Genomic DNA, 24,062 nt, shown 5'->3' with positions numbered 1-24,062 from the left:
GATGTTTGAACCACCTTGCACACCACAAACTCGGGGTCACTCCAGGCCTGCCCTGCATTCTTTCCCAGCATAGAAACAAGTCAGTCTGGTCAGGCTTCTATGCATAAACGAGTGATTTTTATTTGGTAAAACACTTTTCAATCCTGTCGCTATTCCTTGCGCACATTTGTGTCACTGAAATATTTCCAACAAGCAGCTCGGTAGGTAATGCCATTTCTCTGCCCTGTTCCAAGTGTAGAATCTTCTCTAAGGCTCTCCAGATTATGACATTGCACTAAGACAACTTCACATCACCTCCAAGTCACTATTACAAGCCAGTGAGAGGTACAAAACCTGAATTTAGAATCTGGGTACAAAGAGAAGTAACAGGAAGGAGCAAACAAGATTTAGGAATTTGTTATGAAATACAGATCTTCCACTCCTATAATAACTGGAGCAATCTGAAGTGCATATACACTACCCAAATATTGTTGTGACTTTCTTCTTACTTTATCGTAAAAGCTGATTAATGAGTGGGCATTTAACATTAGGGTGCTGTCACTTATAAAACAAAACTTGTATATTTGACAGAAAAGCCATTTCAAACCTGCAGTTTGTTTTTTAAATCAGTGTAACTCTGGTTGCAATTAATAAGCATGAAAAACAGAGGATTTTACTTATACTTTTTAAAATGTACTTCTGTGCTCAGACAAGCCTCAGAGGTTTGGTTGTTTCAGCTCTACAGTTCTGCCCACAAGCTGGTAAAACCATTATTGCCACAAAAACCTCACAGAAGCAATAAAACAAACAAACAAACAAACAAACAAACCCAAGCGCCCACAAAAACCTAAAATCAAAACAACCTATCTTCATCTGCATGCACAGTCTGACTGAAAAATACACATGCAATCAAGCTACAATTAGCTCCTGACACCATGAGCAGCCTCTGATGTCAGGGATCACCTGCAGTGCACGAGGCTTTTAAAACTAAACATTTCTTTTCGCTCTGGGCTCTGCCTTGGTTCTCTGCTTGCAGCCCAACGTGAATTTTGTAACTGCAGGCACAGAGGTGAGGCTGTGGGACCAACACTGCTGCACCCCTGGAAGCAGAAATGTTTGAGCAAAGGTGAGGAGGTCGGAAAAGGGCAAAGTCCCAAGCAATTTTAAGTGGTTCAGCTAAGTAGGGAAGGCTAATGGGAAACCATTTTAATTTGTTACAGTCATCCCCAGCGAATAAAAGGACAACGTTTTTCTTCAGCAGCTTGATTACAAAGCAGTAAATCCCTCTGTGTATATAAAAGATCTATGAACACTATAGATCAAATGTCAGAAAAAGATTTGTACTTTGTGTTGGGAACAGTTTTAGATACTCAATCATTCTCATTTTTAAATACTTCCAACAATTAGTCTCTCCCTAGAAGCAGACACATGTAAGTAATTCTGCCATTCTCATCTACAGAGACACAAAGTAGTGACATTTCTGCAGCAAACACTTTTGGACCTTCTCTTTCCATAAACATTTAAGAAACACAGTTTTGAGCACAAAACATGTAATCTTGCCCTCTCTCCCAACAACACTGACTCTTGTTGGTAACAAAAAATTGATGCTGCTTCAAGTACTGGCTGCAATCTCTGCTTTACAGACCCCAGGCAGCAGCAAACATGCAAACAAGGCACAGCTCAAGGTGACAACATTCCCCAGCAGCAGAAATAGCTTGGAGTAAGAATTATGCCAGAATAGGATTATTCTCCCGTTGCTGACAGGGTTTTTGTGCAGTGTATCAGTTTCTTTCTCCCTGACAAACTGCCAGTTCTGATAGACCCACAGGCCAGCATGCAACCTATTTCATGCACTTATCTGAGATGGAAAAGCATTTAAAACAGTGAAAGTTGTAGCTGTACAGCCACAGGTTCTTTTACAAAAAGAGGATTTTTTTTTTTTTTAGTTGATAGCAGAATTTTTTGGCATAGAAGTAAAATGTTCAGCCATTAGGAATTATTAAGCTTTTCTAAAGATCTATAATTCAGAGGCAAACACCAAATATTTGGTTTGTTTCTCAACAAAATAGTGACCTGGTCATGGCAATTTGTACCTTGTGCCCACATGGGTTTTTTCTCTGGTCACAAGAAATAAATACTCTGAAGCAAGAAGCATTTTAATTACATCTACAATCACAGCAGGTCTTGGAGCCCTACCTGCTGCTGTGATCAACAACCACCACCCACTGACCCACAAAACTCTAATGCAGACTCAGCACTGCATGCTAAATAGTTCTGTCCACTTAACTTTGCAGAAACCTTCCTGTACTGGGTTTGCCTTTTGATGAGGACCTTCAGCCAGCCCTGCAAGTGTGGAAACCCTTGAGGTAAAAAATCCCGACAGCCCCGCAGGGACTGCTCAGGAGAGATGTTACACCAGGCTCAGCACACACTTGCACCAGCACAAGGGGCCCTCACAGCAGCATGATCCCATTACCAACAGCTCAGCCATGGGGTGGCACAGCTCCCTGACAGCTTTATTCACCTTTTCTTACTCAAGGACAAAATTCTGCTGCTGGCATCTCAAGTGCACAATGTATACCTGCAGCCTCAGCCACTCACACCAACGTTTCTCCCCTCCAGTGTCTTGAGCTAACAATTTTTGTGGCATCCTCAGCCAGGTTTTGGAGAGGTCAGCTCTGTTTTAACAAATTTTTCTATACAGAGGCAAAGCTATACGTCACATGAAGTGCAATTTTTAAGAGGCTGAATTTTAAAACTTTTAATCCATTTACTGTCAATAAGAAATTTTACAGCAGTTTGGACGTGTGGATATTGACCCCTGGCCAAAGCAGGCTCTGGTGTTTGTGTTCTGTCTGCCCACAACACTGCCTGTCACTTCTGCTGGCTGCAATGTTCTCTGGTGTGGTTTTGCAGAGTGTCCCTCCCTGCTGTGGGCTACACACCAGCACTTGGGCTCCAGCTCATATATGGCTCTTCTGAGCTCATGGGGAGCAAGGGGAAGGAGTGAGAACAACAGGGCATGGGACCCAAAGCTAAATAAATCAATGCTGCTTTGATCCTTTGGGATGAGGATGCTGTAAAGACACATGGTTATTAGAACTGTGATTTTATTGGTTAAAGAGTTGGTTATTGGCACTGTATTTCAACATGATGGTACTAAGTACAAAGTGTTCATTCTGTTTGTGGCTGTAAAAATTAATCTCTTCCATGTGCAGAGAGGGTGTGTGATAATTCAGCTGAGATTCCTGTTGGTAGTCTGGGCAAGCACTCACCAGCTGCAGGGCTTTCAACAATGCACAGCTCCAGCTCCAAGAACAAATGATGTAACTCACACCCCTCTGAGTGCTGCCCAGCAGGGCCACAGCAGCCTGCTCACTTCAGGCTCTGCATCCCTGTAGGTTGTCAGAAACCTGAAAACCTGAACTCACTAGAAGGTGAGTTTCTCCCCAAACACTCCAACACTTAACTCTGGACAGGATTCAACAGCTAATGGACGTTGAATGAAATGGTATGGTTCTAATAGCTTGCATTTGCCTCAATAATAAGAAAAGGTCTGATCTTGATTATTAAAAATGAAAAACTAATTTGCAATGTTTATGTGGATGGCAGCTTTATATGCATGATAGAAATGGTCCAACTGCCTTTACAATCCAGCTGGAACAAAGTTTTCATTTTTCTTTTTCATGAAATTTCATTTATTATGAGCACTGTGTCTCAGTAAGGCAGCTGCTGGCAGCAAGATGTGAAATTTAAGTTAAGCTGGTTAGTACCAAGAGCCAAGATATAATATGTTTTTGTCAGAGAGAAGTTTTCCTTGTATATATGCAGTAATTAAAACGGTTTGTCAGTCAATCCTATGAACCCCCCCTTGAAGGAAGAGATAATGCTATTTTAAAACACAATTTACAAATTGCAACCAAGAAACTGAAATTGCTACAGCTCATTTGAGAGAGGTCTTAAGTAGGTAATGCACCAATGACTTCAGAAATTAGGGATACCTGGTTTTCATCACTGTCCTACTAATACAGTGTCAGATTTTGGGCAAGCCACTTCTGACAAGATTCCAAATGGGAATTAAATAAGGATCAGTGTGTTACTATGATACACTGAGGATGTCTCACACAGTCTGCACCTGGAGGAAATTGTCCAGGGCTTCCTATGACTGGAGCAAGCACTCTTGTCATTCAATACATAACCATGATTCTCCTCCAGCTCCTCTGGTTGCTACAAAAGAAAGCAGCAGTAAACTTCACATCTTCCTCTGAACCTCCTCTGGAATGTGTTTAAGATGCACATTTCAAAAATACCAACCCTAAAACTGCCCTTGGGAAACAGGTGAATGAACAGGACAGGACTTGGCACATGCTGTTGGAAGTTCAAGCCAGGTAAGGGTTGAAATTTTATAAATTAAGTAAAAGAGAACATAAAAAACCCCATGTAAACTGAAGTATTAAGCTGATCAATCCTCAACAGGCACAATGACTGCTTGCAAATTGGCTTCTTTCCCAAATTGTTACCTGAAAGTTCAGTTATCCAGAGTAATTGCAAAACCGTATCATCATCTACCCTGAGATTTGATTAACTACTATTGATTGCAAACAGTGAGAGGCTTTACTACTGACCAAAGACACAACCTGTCCCTGGGCCAGCCACAACCTCCTGCAGTGACCAGCAAACTCATCTTTGACTGTTTTTCTGCTGGATGAATTTGCTGATGCCGCCTGCAGCACATGAATGGCACCATCACTGAGGAGGAGACAGAACACAGAGCCAGGCTGAGCAGGACACAGCTCTCAGCCAGATACCCCAGTCTGGAATTGTGATGTATTTCTGTCATACATGGGCTCTATCAGCACCTTTGCTTCAGGAGGGTCCCACTGCCCATGGGGTGACTGTAGCTCCACCTAAGACAAACCCAAATTACTCCCCTGTTCAGGTGACAGCTACTGCACTTCCCTGTAAACACAGGATTACAATTAAATACTCCAACACAGCTGAAGTTGGCACCACTTTTGTAATGTTACCTGACAAACAGATTAATTTAATGGCTTTGAGGACTCTGCCCATACCACCTAATCCATAAATTATACTCATACACAGGCTTTGAAGCAATTCTTATTTGATATCTACTTTAGGTATTTGCAGCACTTTGGGTGTTAACTTCTTGTCATGCTTACAGCTTGACAGCCATCTACTGCAGTTAAAAACAGAGCCAAAAAGTTCAACTAGAGGACTAGAAAATCAAAGTGTATTTAGGGATGGGTGGGAGGCTGCTCACTGACATTTAGTATCAGTGAACACAGTGGCTGGCTTCGGGGTACTTGCAAGTATTTTTAAGCCAAAGAAAGCTTAGCAGGTTCTTTCCTCCAAGCAATTCTTTCTTTGAGGAGTTTTTAAAGGGATAAGCATTGGATTTACTCTTCTGAGATTACATGCATTGTGGTAAAGACAACTGGATTGTATCTCTTTCGTATTGGAAAAAAATAAATCTGCCTTGTCAGTATTTTAGAGGGTTAAAATCTTCAGATTAAAAATGCATTTAGTACATTCAAAAAGATGAGAGCTGGTGGCCATCACTCCACAAGTACTGCCTCCAAATATACACACACAGATTTACAGCAATATAAAAATACAAGGCTGGCAAGAAACTGAAATGAGAATAAAACACATATGAATCATGCACACAACTAATTAAACATGAAAATTATCTTCACAGTCACTTACCTTCACCATTGTAAGTTAACATTCAGCAGAAGAAATTTGAGAAGTGTATTTTAGACATGTGCAATCTGGGAGTAATATTTCTTTTAAACTCATGTCAGGATAACACAGCTTCCTTTCCAAGCACTGATTATTTTGGGCTCTCCTAAGTGAAGCGAAAAATGCTTAAGACTGAACACAAGCCTTGGCTGACAGCACTTAAGTGAGCCTGGAAATCTTCAAATTTACCGTGCTGGGAACTGCTGTGTAACTTCTAGGCTAAGCTTCAGGGCAAAGCATACCTATATTCCATCCACTCACAAGTTAGAGAAATCAGATTTTGGCAACTAAACTCTGACTTCCTTTTGCATAAGTAATGCACCAACATCTGAGCACCCGACTGGTCACTGTCAGGGGACCATGTGAAAAACACCTCAACAAATCACATCCCAGCTATTTCTTCTTTACTAACATTTAATTTGCAGAATACAATCCAAATTGCACTTCCAAAAGTCACAAGGGTGTATCAGCCACTTCAGGCACTACAAAAAATAAACACGACAAAATTTGGAGCTTGCTTTTCAGTGATGCTGAAAACTCCCTGTATGAAATAACTTTTATGAGTAAACGCCAAGAGTAATTAAAAATTTTGAGTTCCAGAGACTACAACATTGCAGGTTCCATTCTGCTTCTTCTGGTAATGGTATTTGCATCAAGGATGAGAGCATCCACTTGAGGAGAGACAGAGAGCGTGGTGTTGGCACAACAAAACCCTTTCATTAAGGAGACATCTGGGCCATTAAGAGCAGTCTGCTGGGGAAGGCTGCACCTCGCTAGATTGGGTTTCAAACCAAGTTCTCCATGAGGTGTTGAGCAAAAGAGAATTGGCTGCAAGCAGGACAACACAGGCCTGGTGGGTTTTGTTTACTGTGCAGTTGAAGGACCACTAAATGATTAATGAAGGGCTGACAGCTTCTTTGGAGAGCAGCAGACAACATTTTGGGCCAAGACTTTGGCTTGTCAGGTTAAACATAAAAATGCTTACATACAGCTCTCTCTCCTGAGCTCACTGCTGTTCAAATGACTTTTCTAACTTGCTTCCCAGGACAAGAACATAAATGTAAGGCTACCTTGAGGAGAAAAAAGAAGCACAACAAAATGTTAGTTTGCCAGAGCCTCTGGCACATTCATATGTGTGATAACACCAGCAGCACACTTTCATTATCACCCTGTTAGCAGCTGCAGGCAAATCTTCAGCAAGATCCCTCTCAAAGTAAACCTAATTCCACTGAGAACAGCAGGATCGTTTACCCTCCTCAGGAAACCTCTGCCCTGCACTCTCCAGGCTCTTCCTAGGCACAGACCTGCCATCACCATCAGCAATGGCAAGTGGCTCATGAGGAACTGAACATGCTTTCCTTTGGAGCATAAATAAGGTAAAAAAATGCTGCCATGCAAGCTTAAGGTTGATAGCTGAAAAGCCCTGAAGCCCAACATATCAAGAAAATTTTTTTGTTATTTAAGCCTTGGATGCACGATTAAAATCAAGAGGATGGCCACCATTTGATGGCAAGACCATCTCACAGTTTCTACACTTTCGATATGAATATTAATAGAATATGGGCCAATCCCCCCAAACATTAAAGAAGATTTGGCTTCTGGAGAGGCAGGAAAGAGAAGTAACCTACAGGAGCCTTTCCAGTCTTCAGAGCAGTTACAAATTTTCTGGCAACTTAGAATCAAAAAACACACTTAAGAAAACATATCTAGGAAATGTAAGATTCTGAACATGCAAAAAACGTGTCCCTAGTTCAGGAATTCATGTAAAAGACAACACATTTCCCAGCCAGCACATTACCATACAAGTACAACTACATTTTCAATCAAAATCATTCCCCAAGCTGAGTCTGTTTTGCCTGTGATGGGAGATAGTGAGTGATCTCCCTGTTCTTATATTGACCCATGAGCTTTTTTTTCCTATTTTCTCCCCTGATCTGTTAAGGATGGGGAGCAGGTGAGGAGCTGGGTGGACAACTGGCCACCCTCAACCCAGCACAAATGCAAGGGTGTTTGTTACCTCAGTGCTCTGACTGAAGAATACACTATAACTGGAAGAAATGTAGCAAATCCCATAAATTTCCTTTCCATTAATCTCCTTCTGACAGAACATAAAATCCTCCATTTCTCCAACTAACCATAGAACAGCTGAGATTAAATCCTCCCAGTGAGAAACAGAACTGTGTTACCATGGCCTGCAGTCTGCAGGACATGCCAGGGCTCCCCCTGTGACATAAACACCTCCACCACAAAGCTCTTGGGCAGGTCGTTTCCAACATTCATGTTTGTTGGGCAGGTTGTTTCCAACATTCATGTCATTTGTTGGGCAGGTTGTTTCCAACATTCATGTCGTTTGTTGGGCAGGTTGTTTCCAACATTCATGTTGTTTGTTGGGCAGGTTGTTTCCAACATTCATGTTGTTTGTTGGGCAGGTTGTTTCCAACATTCATGTCATTTGTTGGGCAGGTTGTTTCCAACATTCATGTCATTTGTTGGGCGGGTTGTTTCCAACATTCATGTTGTTTGGTGCAGCACTCACTTCTCCTTCCCAAATCTCTAACACCACTGGAGTCCTAACACTGAATCACCACTTCTGCCATAGACATCTACTACAAACACTCTTCCTGAACAACTTTTTGGTCTGGACTAAACCAGAAAGCCCTCAAGAAGCAAGAGTGCTGCTGCTGCAGGGTTAGCAGCTTGTTTCTTAGGGGAGAGAGACTGAAATCCTTACTTCACTCTCCCCGGGGACTGCGTTGGCTCACGCTCCCCTCACTCCAAGCTGTTGGAAACGGCAGCACTGGAAGGACAAGAGCTGAGTTAAAATTTTGTTACTGCAGCAAAAGGCAAAGTGAGGACACCACACCAGTCTCTGAACACTGGAGTAACTTTCTGTTGGGGAAAAATGACTTGTCAAAACACTGATGTGGCACAAACACCGCGCTCTCTGCTGAAAGGCTCGAGCTGCAGATATTCCCTAGCAGCTTTTCCACCCAAGCCTTGCATTCAATTCATTTAACAACATGATACAGAATAACAGCCATCAGTAAGCAGAGTGAGGCTGGTTTGTTTTCAGCAATGCAGTTCCTCCTGCAGCATTCACCAGGGTGCAGCTGGGAGCAGAACTGGGCACTGCTGTGTGCCAGAGCTCCTCCTTGGAGCCCAGTCAGCGACTTCCCTCCTCAGACATGTCCCCATCAATTCCACTGCAGGTAAAATCCTTCCCCAGGCACCTTGCCCTGATTGATAGCTTCAGAGCCTTCCTTCACACCACTTCGGCTGCTTTCCAGACCTTTATTTTTTCTCCTTTTTGTAACTGTCTCCAACGGGAAGTTGCGCTTGTTTTTTTCACCGTGCGTTTCTCTTAGAACTGACATCTCTGCATTGTAATGAAGGAACCCCTGGGTATTAGTGACAAATTAGTCACCAGCTAGAGGATATTTTCTTTTCATTTCTATACCAGGTGGAAGATATTAAAATCTCGAGAGGAATTTCACCTGCTCTGCTACAATAAATCATCACACAATTTTCTTTTAAAGTGACTTAATTTTACTGCCTCTAAAACTTCACCACCATTGAAACAGTCTTCTGAACTTGGTCAGGGAGACTTTATAGTAAATAGTATGTATTTAATTGTGCTTTGAAAATTAATGTGATTTTACTTTCATACTTTAAATGATGTTTTTAAAATATGGAATTATTCCTTTCTGAGAAGGAAACCCATAGGTACCACCATAGGTAGAAATTAACAGAAAAATACTTTCCCTTGTTGAATTATCTAATAAGGAACAGTATTTAAAAAATCTCCAGAAGACCCCACACAGTCTGTAAAAAAAGAAGAAATATTGCACTCACTATTCTTTGCTGAAGAACTTGTAAAATAGCAGCCAAAAGAGAGGGGAAATAAATGTAAAAACACTTAGGTAGATTACTGAAGCCACAGGCCACTGAAATACAGAAAAATATTCAGTGAAGGCAGAGATTTACTTTTATTTTTTTTTCCCTAGAAGGTTACTACTATTTTGGTAGTACTATATTATTAAAAAGTTGATTCTCAAAATGTTAACTATACAACCACACATTTTGTGTCATTACAGTGGGGTTTTCTACTTCATAAGACAGAGAAATTTATAATCAAAGCTAAATACTACACAAGTGGCTTACAGCTTCTGATTAAATAGCTTCATATACATTTATGTGCTTTTAATCATCAATTAATTAATTTTTCAAATTATAATAGGTCCACTAAGTAAGCCAGCAGCAAAGGAGTTAATTTTACAACAGAAAATAACACCAAGACTGAAATTTAAGAGTCCTGCCCCACCAGCAAAAGGAGGGCAGAACTGTGTCTATCAATAAACACAGCACATTAAATCTACATCCAATTGTTTCTTCCTGTATTTGCCAAAAGAAGAGAAGAGCAGAAGATCAATTAAAAAGCAGAAATGTAAAACCAAAGCGTTAAACGCTACGAGATATTTAAGATCCCCCAGTGTTCCTGACAAGTGCAGAGCATCACTCCCCCGCTTCTCCCGGGGGAGTTCCAGCTCCAATAATTACCTTCTGTCTGCTCACAGAGTTCAAGTTCAAAACAATATTCATTTTCCACTTCCCGTCCTCAACCAGGGCACAGTGCTCCTGTGCATCACTCAGGAACCACCCAGCTCCACCACAGACACGGTAAAACCACTGCTGGGATGGAATAATCCTGATTTGTGGCAGGGGGCTGGGGCAAGGAGAAGCCCTGGGCTTTAAGAGGGACAGCATCAAGCTCCAGCATCAACACCTCTGACTCTGAGCAGCAGCATCCTTTATTACACTCAATTAGAAACCAAGATTTGTCTTCCTTTATTACACTCAATTAGAAACCAAGCATTTGTCTCCACACCCCACCCCTAATTTGCAGGGGGGCATCAGAACTAATCTAGCCCAGAAGGTTTTGCTGCATCTCAAATATTTTTACAGCAGACTCACTTGGCTTCCTCAGCCCCCTCCCTATCTAGTTCTCCTCCCCAAATTATGTTCATCTGCTGCAGTGAACAGGAAGGATGGCTGCCAAACAGACAATATGAAATCATATATAATAGGCAGAATACGCCTTCCTTCAAACCAGAACTCAAGAGTTTTCAGGTGAAGAGACACTGAAGAGGGAAAGACAGCAAAGGTCTGTGAAAGTGGCTATACAGAACATAATCTTGCATTCCTTGTGCAGGGTTACACCATTTACAGCATTGCTGAATGATTATGTATTTCTGCTCAGAGACCTAAACTCGCCTCTTATCAGAGAGAAATGAATTTTATTAAAAACAAGATTCCTCTAAGTAGGTATTTACACAACAGGCCACCAAGACTACACAGAATAAGGATCTCATAATTTTATTTCAATAAATAAAAAGAAAAATGTTGTCTGCCTTATTTTCCTGCTGCACACCTAACTCCACCAACACACTTAGAGTACCAGGTCAGAGATGTGATACCACAGACTAAGTCTCATCTCTGCAAATTTTTGGTACAGGAGGTTACAACCACTGGTAGCAAAGGGGCTGTGGTACCTCCCCCTCTCCACCCAATTCAGATTTATCATCTTTTTAAACTGCTGCTGGAAACTTTGCTGATTTGCAAATAGACATTTGAGCAAAACACTCAAATTCCCACTCTGGTTTTGCAAGGCTCAGGCACTGAAGTCAGCTGGACTTGCACTGGCAGCAGTTATGATGGGATTTAAAAAAATAAAATAAAAAATGCACTTTTGCAACAAGTACAGAAGGTTTAAAACTGCTCCCACTCAATAAGGTTCAACCTTTACTTGAGTGAAATGATTGGGGACTGCAGTGAGAGCACAACTGGATCTAATACATTTATGCACAGTTGAACACAAGGAAGGAGAAAATTTATGTATTTTTCTACAAGCATTAAGGCTGACTTAATCCTAAATCTATCTCAGTGAGGAGGAGTAGTATCAACACAGCACTTATCAAACATAAGCTAGCAAAAAACATGGGTTTATAAATTCAAAAATAAAGTCAGCCTACAAAAGAAGAATAAAAAGGGAAATTTGGATACAGTGAAAATAACATTCACATGTTTTACTTAAAGTGTCGTCTTTCAGAAAAAAAATTGGTGCTTTTTAGTTTGTTAAGGGGTGGAAAAAACAATCTTTTTCAAATAAAAAGTATTGCTCAATTTTAGACGAGATTTTGTCTTGTTTCACCCACAGTAGCAGGGAAAAATAATAAATTTACATAGCTTACAAAAATGAAGTACACACTGTCAACATTTATGGAGGATAAAGTAGTTAGTAAATACATTTTGACTTGTCTTAGAAACAAAGAATTGTCAGATAGTTGCAATTAAACTCTATGGATGGTAACTGAGCACACAGGAGCAGTCGCAAGAGGAATCAAAACGAGTGATACAGATCTATATTCAAAACTGATCAAAGTTCTTTCCAAAGTAGCTGTAGGACAATTACACAGCAAACAGCCAAATCAAATGTGTCATCAAAAGACACGATTTGCAATAGATGGAAAACTTGTCCTTAGGACAGCTGATGAGGCTCTGCGTGGTGCACAGACAGAGCTGTAAATAACTGGGGCCCCCAGACTGCTCTGCTTACTCAACCTATTTAAAAAACAAAAACATTTCAGATGCCTGCCCCACTTTCCCCTCACTGTTTCTTGTGGGTGCCTGAGTAATCCCAGAGGCATGTCCAGTTTTTAAGGCATTTGCTGAGTTTAAGGAACATTTCTGTCTTTGGAAGTCCTGCTCTGGTTGAGTTTCTCTGTCAAGTCTGTTCTTTCCAGCATAGAGAGAGGCATCAACTCTCCATGGGTTGACCAGCAAGTATCTGAGCTGATTATTATTAAATAATTTTCTTTATTTAGGATTTTTTTTTTTAATTTAGCTGGGCTCCTTTCCTTCTCAAAAGCAGGGATGGCAAACAAGAATTTTTGCACAACAAGACTAAATGCATAGAGTAAGGTGTTCAAGCCAACAGCACGAACTTACCCATTTTCTCAAACCTCTCTGCACATCTAAGAAGGGACAATTAAAACTGGAGCATCTTTGATTATTGCAACACATAAAAGTAGGGCCCACAGCCAGGAGCAGGCAGCAGAGAGAAATCCTGTTTGCAGACAGACATGGCTCTGGTTGAACTTGCAGTCTGTAATGCTGGTTTATGTAAAAACATTCCCAAAGAAGTCTATTATAGTTAAAATAATTCAAGACTTCCATTTCCCTGAATTATTAAGTGGTGTTGCAGCAAAGGCAAGTTAAGGTTCCACCATGCATCAATTTCCTCTCCAAAAAGCAGAGGGGAGATGAATGACACCAGCGTTTCATGCAGCACTCGCGCAAAGACGTAGACGTGAAGAAATCTCAGGTTTGTAACCAAATACTTTAAACCTTCATTTCCTTAACAGAAAACCAGCTGGGAATAAGTTAGAAGTGGGCTATCATCAAGGAAGTTCCTAACATCTGAACAACAAACTTCAGTTCCACCAGTCTCTGTGCATCAATAACAAACCCTTCACCTGCTTTCCAAATTGCAGCAGCCCAAATCATATCCAGGCTCTCACAGCCTCGAGCCCATTTTCACTCTTTGTATTCAAACCTGGCAGCAACAACAACAAAAAAAAACCAACCCAGCAGTCTTGCAAATAGCAAAATCCCACACCCCAACAAAGCATGCACCCTGCTTCTACTAAATAAATGTCAGTCAACAAATAGGCACAAATTTCACAATGGCTGAGGTCATTCCCTCTAAGTCATTACGGTTTGTGGGTGAGTTTTCCTGGTGGTTTTAACATTGGTTTCTGTGATTGCAGCTATGCTTATTTATGCATTTAAGGCGTATGATCTAATACACTTAGGTTTAACTACTTCATTCTTTTGACATTCTTTCCAAATTATAAAAAGGATTCTTGGTGTTTTCACTGCCTTGGTAAAGCAACAAAATTGCTGTCCACATAATTTCTTAAAAATACAGAACAGAGTAAGTACTTGTTGAAAATAATTCAAAGGAAAAAAACCTTACCCCAGACATTGCCTCCTCCAAGATAACACTTTTGCTCTCTCTCTCTCTCTCTCTCTCCCCCCCCTTCTGAGGGAACTTGCTATTTTTTTAGAAATAGATGTTTTGCTGGCTTTTTAAAAACAATATCCAGGCCTTAAGAGTGATTCAGCTACAACTTATAATCAACACAGTAGTTCAGCTTATTTTTTTAAGCCCTTCTATTTTTACTGTTGTGCTTTTTAAAAACTGCACATTTGCGGCATGGTTCGGTCACATTGCATCTTCCACTGCACTTTGAATTTTACAATAATGCTCATTTTGTTCAACGCCTTTTGGTTATTATCTACCAGGGATCCTTGCTTGATAAAAATCAAAGAAGGCAATTTTCTACCTTTTTCTAATGGAAATTTAAATTATCTTTTCCCTCCAAGGCACAAAAAGCCCAAAGAGCCCCCATCATCCAAATGAGGATGGAGAAATTCACTGGCTTTTAGAAAACATTCAGAAACATTTTCAAGAAGCTGAAATTAAAATTGTGCATGCAGATGGGTGTGTACATCTCTCTCCCAATACTGTGTGCAGTGCATGGCTATTAACATATATACAGAAGTCACAGTAAAACATTTTAATTGACCTCTTTAAACTTGAGGCCATGGGTAATTCTGAATTTCTGGAGTCCCTGATATGGTTTTGTATGTCCAAGCATGCTTCTAATCCAGCAGTAGAAGGAGTGAGAACCCCCCAGAAGCTCTGTGGAGAGAGAAGGGTCCCATCCTGTGCTGCCCCTGCAGAGGAGCTGCCCCCTCTTGCAGCTCAGCACCATCACCAGGTACTGTCCTGAGTCCAGCTCTGACCCAGCCACACCAACAAAACATTTTCACTGGCACACAAAACACTCTCAATTTCCCAAGCCATCACCCCAAATCTGTAAAATCCTTCCATCACAGCCATGCACTCTGTGGGCACCACCACAACATCTCAGGCTCTTCTGTCTCCTCCCGCTCCATCCCGTCCAAGCTGCTTTTTCTAACCGAACCCCAACTACAACAATCCCCCACAAATTACAACAAACCTCCCTTGAAATTCCCCATAAACCTTACCACAACCCTGCAGGAGACTTCTGGCTTTGCACAGAGCCTCTCGACACCAGGGAAAACACCTCAGCACGGCACTAAGGAAGCGTTTTCCGGGCACAGCAGAGGTGACAAACAGGAGGAGAGCAAAGCCAAGATGCCATCTCGACTTCAGGCAAACAACCCCTCCTGACCTCTGGCAGCTCCCACACACTATTAAACAAAAAGTATTCTCTCCATGTTAATGAACCATGTACAATCTAACAGATAACGCTGATGTTAAATAAACATGTTTGTATGTGACTCCTAATGCCAGGACTTAGGCAGCTGCAGACAAATAATTTTAAATGGGAAGGATTACGCCCGTGTAATCTTTCTCATCTCATTTTACACATCTTTGAAATAATTAAAATATATAATTAAAGCACAAGCAGAAAGACTGAGTGAAAAGAGGTTTGACTATTTTTAATTATTCACTCTGTGACACACTCACTGAAACTCCATCTCTGCAGTGAACATTATTTTGGATCCAGTTTTTCTCTCACACTTCTTGCAGCAGTAAATCAAGATCAACTGAACAGCCTGACAAAAAAAGGGAGCTGGATCGGGTTTTGAATGCTGCAATAAAAAAAATATTTTGCACAAGACTTAAATCCTTATTCCAGCTTTCTCCTCTCTCCTGATTCAAACCTTGGGTAGCACCAGATCTACCTGCAAATGGCAGCACCTCCAGGCCCCAAATGACCCAACCAAGAGGAGCAATTATTTGCATCCTAATTGAAGGGCTTATCCTCACCTGATTAAAACAAGGGGTTTGTTAAACATCATTACTTGAGTTAAGATCTGCAAATAACGATGAAGTATTGTTTTAAGAATTTGACTGCCACGAAACAATTGTTTTCTGGTGGGATCTCTTAATGAACAGTCCCTACCAGGATTTTCAGCAGAAAAGGAAGGGAAAGAGATTTGACAAGTTCTCCCTATTCATATCAAAGTGAGGAAAATTTTAAGAGGTTTGAGTACTTACATTTTTTTAATGGACATATACTAAAAAAAAAAAAAAAATCTTGTTTTTTTTACTAAATTAAGCCACCGAGAAGGAGGACGTATTTAAGCCCTTAATGGCTTTACTTTTATATATACCATTGTTTATAACTCTGAATATATTTTTTGTTCTTAACTATTTCCCTGTCATGTGCAGTACAACATGAAATTTAATGAAAATAACATGATTGTTAATCCAGGACGCTCCTCCATGCACTACCCAAATATCCACTGCTACTGCTGTGAAAAATACACGGGTACAATGAAAGTAACGATACACTGGGAACGGCAGTATGAGATTTCCTTCCCTACATGGTCTACCAAATGACCCCTCCACTTACAGGATACATTTAAAATCCTAATTTTAAAACTGCAGTGTTCCATGGCTTATGAAAAGGATTAGAATCTGCAACTTAATTTAACAGTTTGTCCCGAATAAAAGTTACCCCAGCCAGGCAAAATTAACTCGAAAATATTTTCTTAGCATTCTAAGAACTTCTGATAGTTTTCACAGATTTATAAAAGCATTTTTCACTGCATGAGCAATCTTAACAATCATTTCCACAGATTAAGCCTAACAACCTGTGAATTTATTGCAGAAGGAATTTACTGCAAGGAATAATTAGTCTTCAGCACTGCTCACGCTTGTTCTCCGGCTGAAGACACCTTAAGACCATCTGGTTACTGCAAAATTTGGCACAGAAGAAACAAATCTTACTGAAGAGAATTATAGCTGATTTCAGAATAGCTGTTGTACTACTACACATCATAAATAACAGTTGGGAAGACAGCAGAAAATTAGTAACGTCTCTAATTGTTTTCTTTGTCAGCAGTGTGTACACACACACACTGACACACAAACACAGCCATGCAGAATTCAGCCCAACACCTCGCAGGCTTAAAGTTAAACATGCATAATATCTGCAGGATTAATAGCTAAATTATTAAATTTTCAGGGGAAAAAAAAAAGAGAAAAGCATATTAACCAGCAATGAATAACAACACAGCAACACACGAGACTTTTTAAGTGATATTCTGAGATCAAGTTCTTTGTGTGAATACCTGAGTTTAATTCCTTCTTATAATTCAAGGCATATCCGCATACACCGTGGAGTTGAACATGGGGCTTATTGTTGGAGGGGGAGTTATCAACAACATTTTTATTTCTCCCTAATGAAGCTTTTCTAATGGAACCTAAGGCTGCCAATGTTGTGAGGTATTTGAAACAGGAACCCGTTTCAAAAATTTCAACCAAATAATGGTGATAAGATTAGCAAGCCATGGGAATCGAGTCTCCACGTACAATTTTAAAAGAAAATGAGCTGAGGGGAGTGGGCTAAGCAAAGTAAAGCAAAACAAATCGATGAGCGTAAAACCAAAAGCATATACCACTTGTTATTTAGCCAAATGTTTTGACCTGTTGGTGGGTGAGTAGAAGAGGCACAAGAATTACGTGGACAATTTGACTCTGTAACTACACAATTCAATTTTACATCATAAATTTAGATTTTTTTTTTTAATTAAGAGTTTTAAGTTAGAACAATTAAGTAACTGTAACTACACCATTCAATTTTACATCATAAATTTAGATTTTTTTAAATTAAGAGTTTTAAGTTAGAACAATTAAGTTATCAGCTGCTGTACCATTTCAAGTAAATTTCCAAAACATGCTTAAAAAAGTTTCTGGAATGTCTCCAAAGCTATGAGTACTGATTATTTTCAAGGCATTTGTACTGCAAGTCTTTCCTACTTGCTTGTGTTTCATCGGAGGGCACACGATGCCTTCAATTTCAATGCAGAAATAAAAATTCAGCTTTGTTAAGGAATGGAAACAGTTTCCCCACGTAAAAAAGGATGACGAGAAAGAATTTATCCTGCTGAAGCAACAAGTAACAAAACAATGCAATGCTAAATGTATGAAACTATCTAAGAAGCATTACTTTAGACACAGATTTACTAGTTTAAATGTATGCCATCTTCTGTGGACCAGCCTGCCCTAATACCCACAGATGTGGATAGCATGAAGAAATTTAAACATGCTTTCTCAATAAACTGGGGGAGAAGAAGGGGAGGGACCCTTCCACGGACGGCATTGCAGAGAGAAGAAATTCTCAGTAAATTAATGAAGTTCACAAGAGAGACAAAACAATAAACCATTCCTGCCACTGCTTTTAACGGCGCTCAGGGATGCCTGAATTTGATATTGCGCTGAACAAAATTTCTGCTAATATTTGATACAGACCAATAAACTGTTTATTGGTTCACTACATGTATTTTAGCAATCACAACTTTATACAACAGAATATATCATTATTTGAAACGTCTGAACAACAGTAGCTGTATACCATGAATAATTTCCTTTAGAGGCCATTCAGTGGGCTCAAGCACAATTTAACACTCAGAAAAGTTTACTCAAACTGCATAAATCACATACAAGTTTTCCTCATAGAATCAGCCGCGGGAAAGTGCAGCGGTTCACTTTATTTAAAAGCTATTAAAATCATTAATAAGCAGGGCTCGCTTGACGGTAAAACCGAACCGCACGCAGCGCAGCAATTAACTCCCCGTGCTAATTCTGGGTCGCGGCTCCGCACCCGGAGCCGCTCCGCGCCCGCGCTCCGCCGCAGCCGCCCCCCGACGGGCTCCGGAGCTCCGCGCCCCCCGCCCCGCGCCCGCGGAGCGCTCTGGCCCGCGGAGCCGCGGCGGGCAGCCCGCACCCGCGGAGGCGCGCGAACCCCTGCCCCACTCACCGGCGGTGCAGCGCGGAGCCGCGGCGCTGCGGAGTGTGCGCGCCCGCCGCGGGCGCAGTGAGCATGTGCGAGGCAGGCGCGCATGCCCGCGGAAGGGAGCGCAGCGGAGCGGGGCGGCGGCTCCGCGCCCCGCGCTGCGCCCCGGGCGCGCCCACCCGCCCCCTCCCCGCCGCGCCTCCCGCCGGAGCCGCCCGCGGGCTGCGCGGGGCGCGGAGCGCAGCGCCACGGCCACAGCCCCGCGGAACCGCACGGCGCGGCGCGGCGCGGCGCGGCACGGCACGGCACGGCACGGGGGGTTTCCCCTCGGCTCCCCTGCCCTGTTGCTCGCCCGGCACTGCCGGCCCTCCGCCCACCGCGGCAGCCCGAGCCCGGCGCCGCCGGTCCCTCGCAGCGCCGGGGGCTGCCCCCGTGCCGCCGCCGTCGGGGCGCACCTACCGCACGCGTGGGGCCGCGGCGCGTCCCGGCGCCCGCAGCGCCGCGCTGCCCGCGGTGCCGGGGCGGAGGAGGAGCCTCCCGCGGCTCCCGGGGCCGCCCGGCAGCCCCCGGTACTGTCGCGGAGCTGCCCGCGCCCCCCGGGCCGCAGGGAGCGCGGAGCCGGCGCTGCCGGGCGCGGGCCGGGCTGCGCTCTCACCGGCGGCAGGTATGCGCCGGGCGCGCCTGCTGCCGCCCGTGGCTATGGTTTTATGTTGGTGCTATCAGCGTTCATCGAGCTGCAAGTCCTTGAAAGAATTTTTTCCTGTAGAACTTGGACTCTTGAATACCGTGTGAATATCACCTTGTCTGTAGCCTCTGTTTCTAGGAAAACAAGTCGCTTTCACTACAGTCCTTGTGTTACCGGTCTCTAATGACAATTTTTAAATATCAATTTAAAAGGAAGGGCTTTTGTTGACACCTAGTTTGTCTTAACACGCACAGTGCCACAGAGCCGTGGGTCCTGCAGAAACAGCACCCCTCCCACAAGCCACCCTTCTGCACTCACAGCATCACACGGCTCCTGGCTCCCCAGAGGGCAAAAGCCTGCCCACAGTTCCCATCACCTCCAGCGACACAGAATGGATTTGTGGCCGTACAGAGGTGCAGTCCCACCTCTCATGTCAGCACAAAACCAGAGGCAGTCTGGCATCTGCCCCTTGTGCTCCTGCCTGATGTGCTGGACGCCTCAATCAGCCACCTCGCCTGCCTTGTTTGCACATCCAAAGAGTGGCAAGAGGCACCTTCAGATGGTTTATGCTGGGAAGATGGGGCTGGGACATCCCATTGCACACCCCTCCCCTGAATCCCCTTGTGCTGTACACCCCACAGACAGCTTCCCCTTGCCCCTGCTGGCCTCATCCCTGCTCAGGTACCTGACAGTTTCCCCCTTCCACTGGCATACCTGCTCGCTGGGGATGCAGCCTGGCCACAGCAGCATTGGAGTATTTCATTTCCACACTCTGCTCTTCCTCCTTATTTCCCCTCCTCACCAGTCTGGGACAGACTGCAGTGCTCCAGTTCTGTCTCTCCAGCACTGGGGAGGCATCGGGGGAGACCTGAAACTCCTTGTCCTGACGGCTTTTATTACACCTAGCCCTTTCCTCAGGAAGGAGATATCCCATGAACCGCAGTGGAAAAGCCAAAGGAGCACAAAGGGTGTTGAGTTCAGGGTTTGAACAAGCTGCAGCCCACTCATGGATTTAACTCAAAATTTTGACAATGGAACAAAAACATCATTGCAACGAGACAGCTGTTTTTACTATCAAAATCTCTCAGATCAGTTTGACTGCAAAGTGTGTTCCTACAATCCAAAGGAGACAAAGCTCCCAGCATCAGTGTGGAGCTGGCAGGCTTCCTAGCATGAGCTACCTCCCGCCAGCCTAGAAAAACCAAAGCTCTTTCAGTTGTTATTCCCCATCAGTTCTCGGCACTAACCCCCTGATTTCCCCACAGATTATCTGCAGTTCTGAGTTTACACTGCTCTCACATTAAACTCTGAGCAATCACTGCCTGGGGGGGGCTTCCTTGCTGCCTTTCTCACCTGTAATTGGCGTTCTGCTGAGGAGTCTCTGAAGTACAAGAAAGTCCTTGGATCCATCTTGAAAATAAATCTTTTCCTTCCTCAACCTGCCGTGCCCAAAAGCCTGATTGCCACATTAGCTCCTTTTGAAGCTGGTTTTAACAAGTAAATTCGTATCTAAAAATGCCTTGTTTGCAAAATTCTCCCGACCCCTGATTTCACAACATATTTGAATATATGCTTAGTTCTATGCATGTGAATAGGCCTACAACGATCAATACAATTATTTACCTAAGTGCTTAAAGTCAGGCAGGTATTTAAGAATTAGTATTGTTTGTGGTAATGCCACGGCAAGCCAGGCAGGGACCAGGACCTCATTGTTTGTTCAGCAACCTGCACACAAAAAGACACTCCTTGTCCCTTTCAGTATAAGTAATTTTTGTAAGTTGTGAGTAACTTGTGAATCAGTGCCAGAAACACCTTTCTTGAGCTGGTGAGTAAACATTATTTGTCTACTCTAATATCCTTCTTATTTACCAAAAGCATTGTATGCAAGATATAGAAAAGTAATAAAGGCACAGTGGGAAAAGGGTGGGCAAAGAGGAAGGTAAAGGATATTTTTTCAATTAGGTATTTTAAGTATTTTCATCATTGTTAGTGTCCAGGAAGGTACCTGTAGATGTTAAAAGCCATTTAGAAAGGCAAGGGAATAGAATGGCTTCTGCCCCATCAGTGGGACTGTGGGAGGGTCAGACAGCTGCATGGGGTACAGGCTGCAAGGTGAGAGACAAGGAGCCACTCCTTGTAGCTGGCTTGATAAAAGTCTCAAATTTCATCAAGCTGGGGCATCATCAGGGATTGCCAGGGATTTCTCAGACCAGTGGAATTTTTATCAGTCAAAAATCAAGCCAGGTTTAGGTGGTTTGCTTGTTACTCTGTGCTCACTCCACATATTGTAAACTCAAAGACTAAATGGAAACGATGCAGAAAGATCCAAATGGAAGTGTCCCTAATCATGGGCTGGGTGCCAGTGTCCTGTACAGATTTCAGAGATTATGGTCCTCCCTTGGCACCTGAGCAGGCAGACAATGCCCTGTCCTTAGGGAGCATGGGGAGCTGTTTCCTACCAGACCTGGGATCCAGGGGGTTTATCCCATAGTGTGAGAGAGCCACACCTCAGCCTCTCTGAGGAGAAGGTGAAGAGCTAGATCCCAAATTTTAGCTACTGTGGAAATGCATTTCCCTTGAGGAAATATTACCAGTGTCTGCTGTTGACCTCATTGTCAAAATGAAGAGAACTGCATCAGTACCAACAACTGGTTCTGTTTATAAAAACAAGAAATTAGCCAGTATTGAACTTCATCACCCTCCTTCACAATTAAGATGTGATGTCACCCTCTGTCAAAAACCAAGGTGAGAAGTCCTCGAAAAGGATGCCGAGAATTTATTGGGGTACTGAATATGGTTTACCCTGAGCATAGAAACACCCCGAGTCAGAAATCCCTTTACAGAGTGTAAGAATTTAAAAATAATGCATTTTGGGCTCTTCCTAATTGTTCTCTGGTCCTTGGGTTCATGTTTTCAATTTCTGTTTGCAACCACAATGCTGAGTAACTTAGTTGTCTTCTAAAATTAAAACTGAGAATCTCACATTTTCATGTTTTCACATGATGCCAGAGCTCAGGCTTTGTGGGGAAAAAAAACAAAAACAAACCCCAAACACCCCAACCCTCACATTTTAGAAGACTTTCAACAAAATTGCGAAAGTTGGCAACCATAATATTTCCTAACACAATATTTTGTGGATTCCAGTGAAATTTTATTCTCAAGGCTAATGGTTGCTTTCTCTCTGGTAAATGTTCTGAATTGCTGCTGCTGTTATTGTTAGAGCATTGTTAATTTATGCAGTAATTTAAAAACAGAGGAGAGGTACTCTGTCCTCAAGTAATTAAAGGATAAACAGCATAATCTAGAGACTATTTTAATTTTCTTTGCTGTACAGCTAAACAGAATTATGTAAAAATGATCTATTTCACATATTAGTGCTCAGGCCTGCAAGACACCAAGGGTCTGATTCTGGAAATACTTTAAATATATTTAAGTTGAATGCCACCAGACTGCCCCCAGTGCAGTAAAGCATTTCATATGGGACTGTGCCATCTGAGGGGGCTTTACTGTGCTGTACTTGGTTGCATTTTTGGTGCCAAAAGCCCCTGCTCCTTGTAGAATGGATTCTTCTGTGGATAACAAGAGCTGAGTCAGGATCTGCGTGCTAACATCTCACACTCAGAAGCAGAGCCATCAATTCTGAGATTATTTTTCTTATTTTTAAGAACTCCTTGTTTGCTAAGTCGCAGGCCACAACATTTAACAAATTTTATCTCAGTCTTTGGTATTGATGATAAGTCAATACGTGTTGTTTAGCCTGTTTCATCAACATTCAGAACATTTGTAACTGATAAACAAAGTGCATGTTAGCTATTAAAGCTCAAAATTAGGCAGGCAGTGAAAAGTAATCTGAGAGCAGGACTGTAGCTACTGATACTATTGAAGCTGGTCTTAAAACATATGGTTTCTAATCATTGACACAATGCACAAAAATAAAACCCTGCAACTGAGGAGTGCCTGATCTATTCACCACTAAATGATCAAATATGCCTGTTTGTTTTTTAGTTTTATGTCCCCTTCCTCTTTCTGGTTTTCAAAAGTAGAAGCTTGCTATTTAATATTAGCTGAAGATCTGGCCCTTTGTACGGGCTGCAGACGGGCTTCATTAATCAATTTCCACTACTGGACTGAAATGAAAAAAAAACCAGAATTTTTTCCTTTTTTTTTCAATACTCTCCCACTATTTTGCTTGGAATTTCTCCTGTAGAAACAGTAGATGCCTCTACTCCATCCTTCCTGTTTCCTCATGCTTTAGAGGAAAAATGTTTTGGACTGTGCAGACAATGCAACTTCACAAATAAAACATCCACTGACAGAAAATGTGTGATTTGTTTCAGGCTGGGATCCTCCACTCTTACTGCAGACATCTCTAACAATAGGAGTAAACCAAATTTCATCTTTGAGCACAGCTGAAAAACAATTAGTTTGCATAGAAAGGTATGAAAATGAAAAATAAGTATTATGACCATTTTGGTTTTTTTCTTCATGAGCTTTTTTTCAAGACCTCTTTTAATAACATAATGGGAGACTAAAATTCTTGTCTTGTGCTGCCTGCATGGAGCATTATATGCAAATTCATGGTTCCTGCTGACTCACTTTGCCACGTGCAGTTACAAACCCAGATCTGAATATGGGAAATGCCATGGCTCTGCTGGTGGAAGGAATGATGGTCTGCAGGAGAGATTTGAAAACCTGCCCCTGAGCTAAAGCAATATTTTAAAGTTAAGGTTTGATGTTATTTCAATTACCAGCAATAAAAAAAAATCACTAGGAAGAAT

At 42.3% G+C, this 24,062-nt stretch overlaps 1 protein-coding gene across 3 annotated transcripts in view; it reads right to left on the bottom strand.

Moving 5' to 3' along the window:
* The window catches only part of EYA2 (EYA transcriptional coactivator and phosphatase 2), an 87,737-nt gene extending 68,552 nt beyond the window's left edge, over positions 1-19,185 (bottom strand). The window contains exon 1 of one of the 3 annotated variants that reach the window (XM_054644417.2): positions 19,059-19,185. Coding sequence is in view for 1 of the 3 variants with exons in the window: in XM_077187400.1 (XP_077043515.1) it covers positions 18,624-18,688 (65 nt within the window). In the remaining 2 variants the exon portion in view is untranslated. Of the gene's footprint in view, positions 1-14,856; positions 14,936-18,623; positions 18,745-19,058 lie in introns of those variants that run through there. The other 2 variants (XM_077187400.1, XM_077187401.1) reach the window with 2 other exon arrangements.
* Between the last annotated feature and the right edge of the window lie 4,877 nt (positions 19,186-24,062).

The sequence above is a fragment of the Agelaius phoeniceus genome, chromosome 17 (genome assembly GCF_051311805.1).
Source record: "Agelaius phoeniceus isolate bAgePho1 chromosome 17, bAgePho1.hap1, whole genome shotgun sequence".
NCBI lineage: Eukaryota > Metazoa > Chordata > Aves > Passeriformes > Icteridae > Agelaius > Agelaius phoeniceus.
The sequence above is the reverse complement of the archived record's forward strand: the minus strand, read 5'-3'. Positions and strand labels throughout refer to the sequence as shown.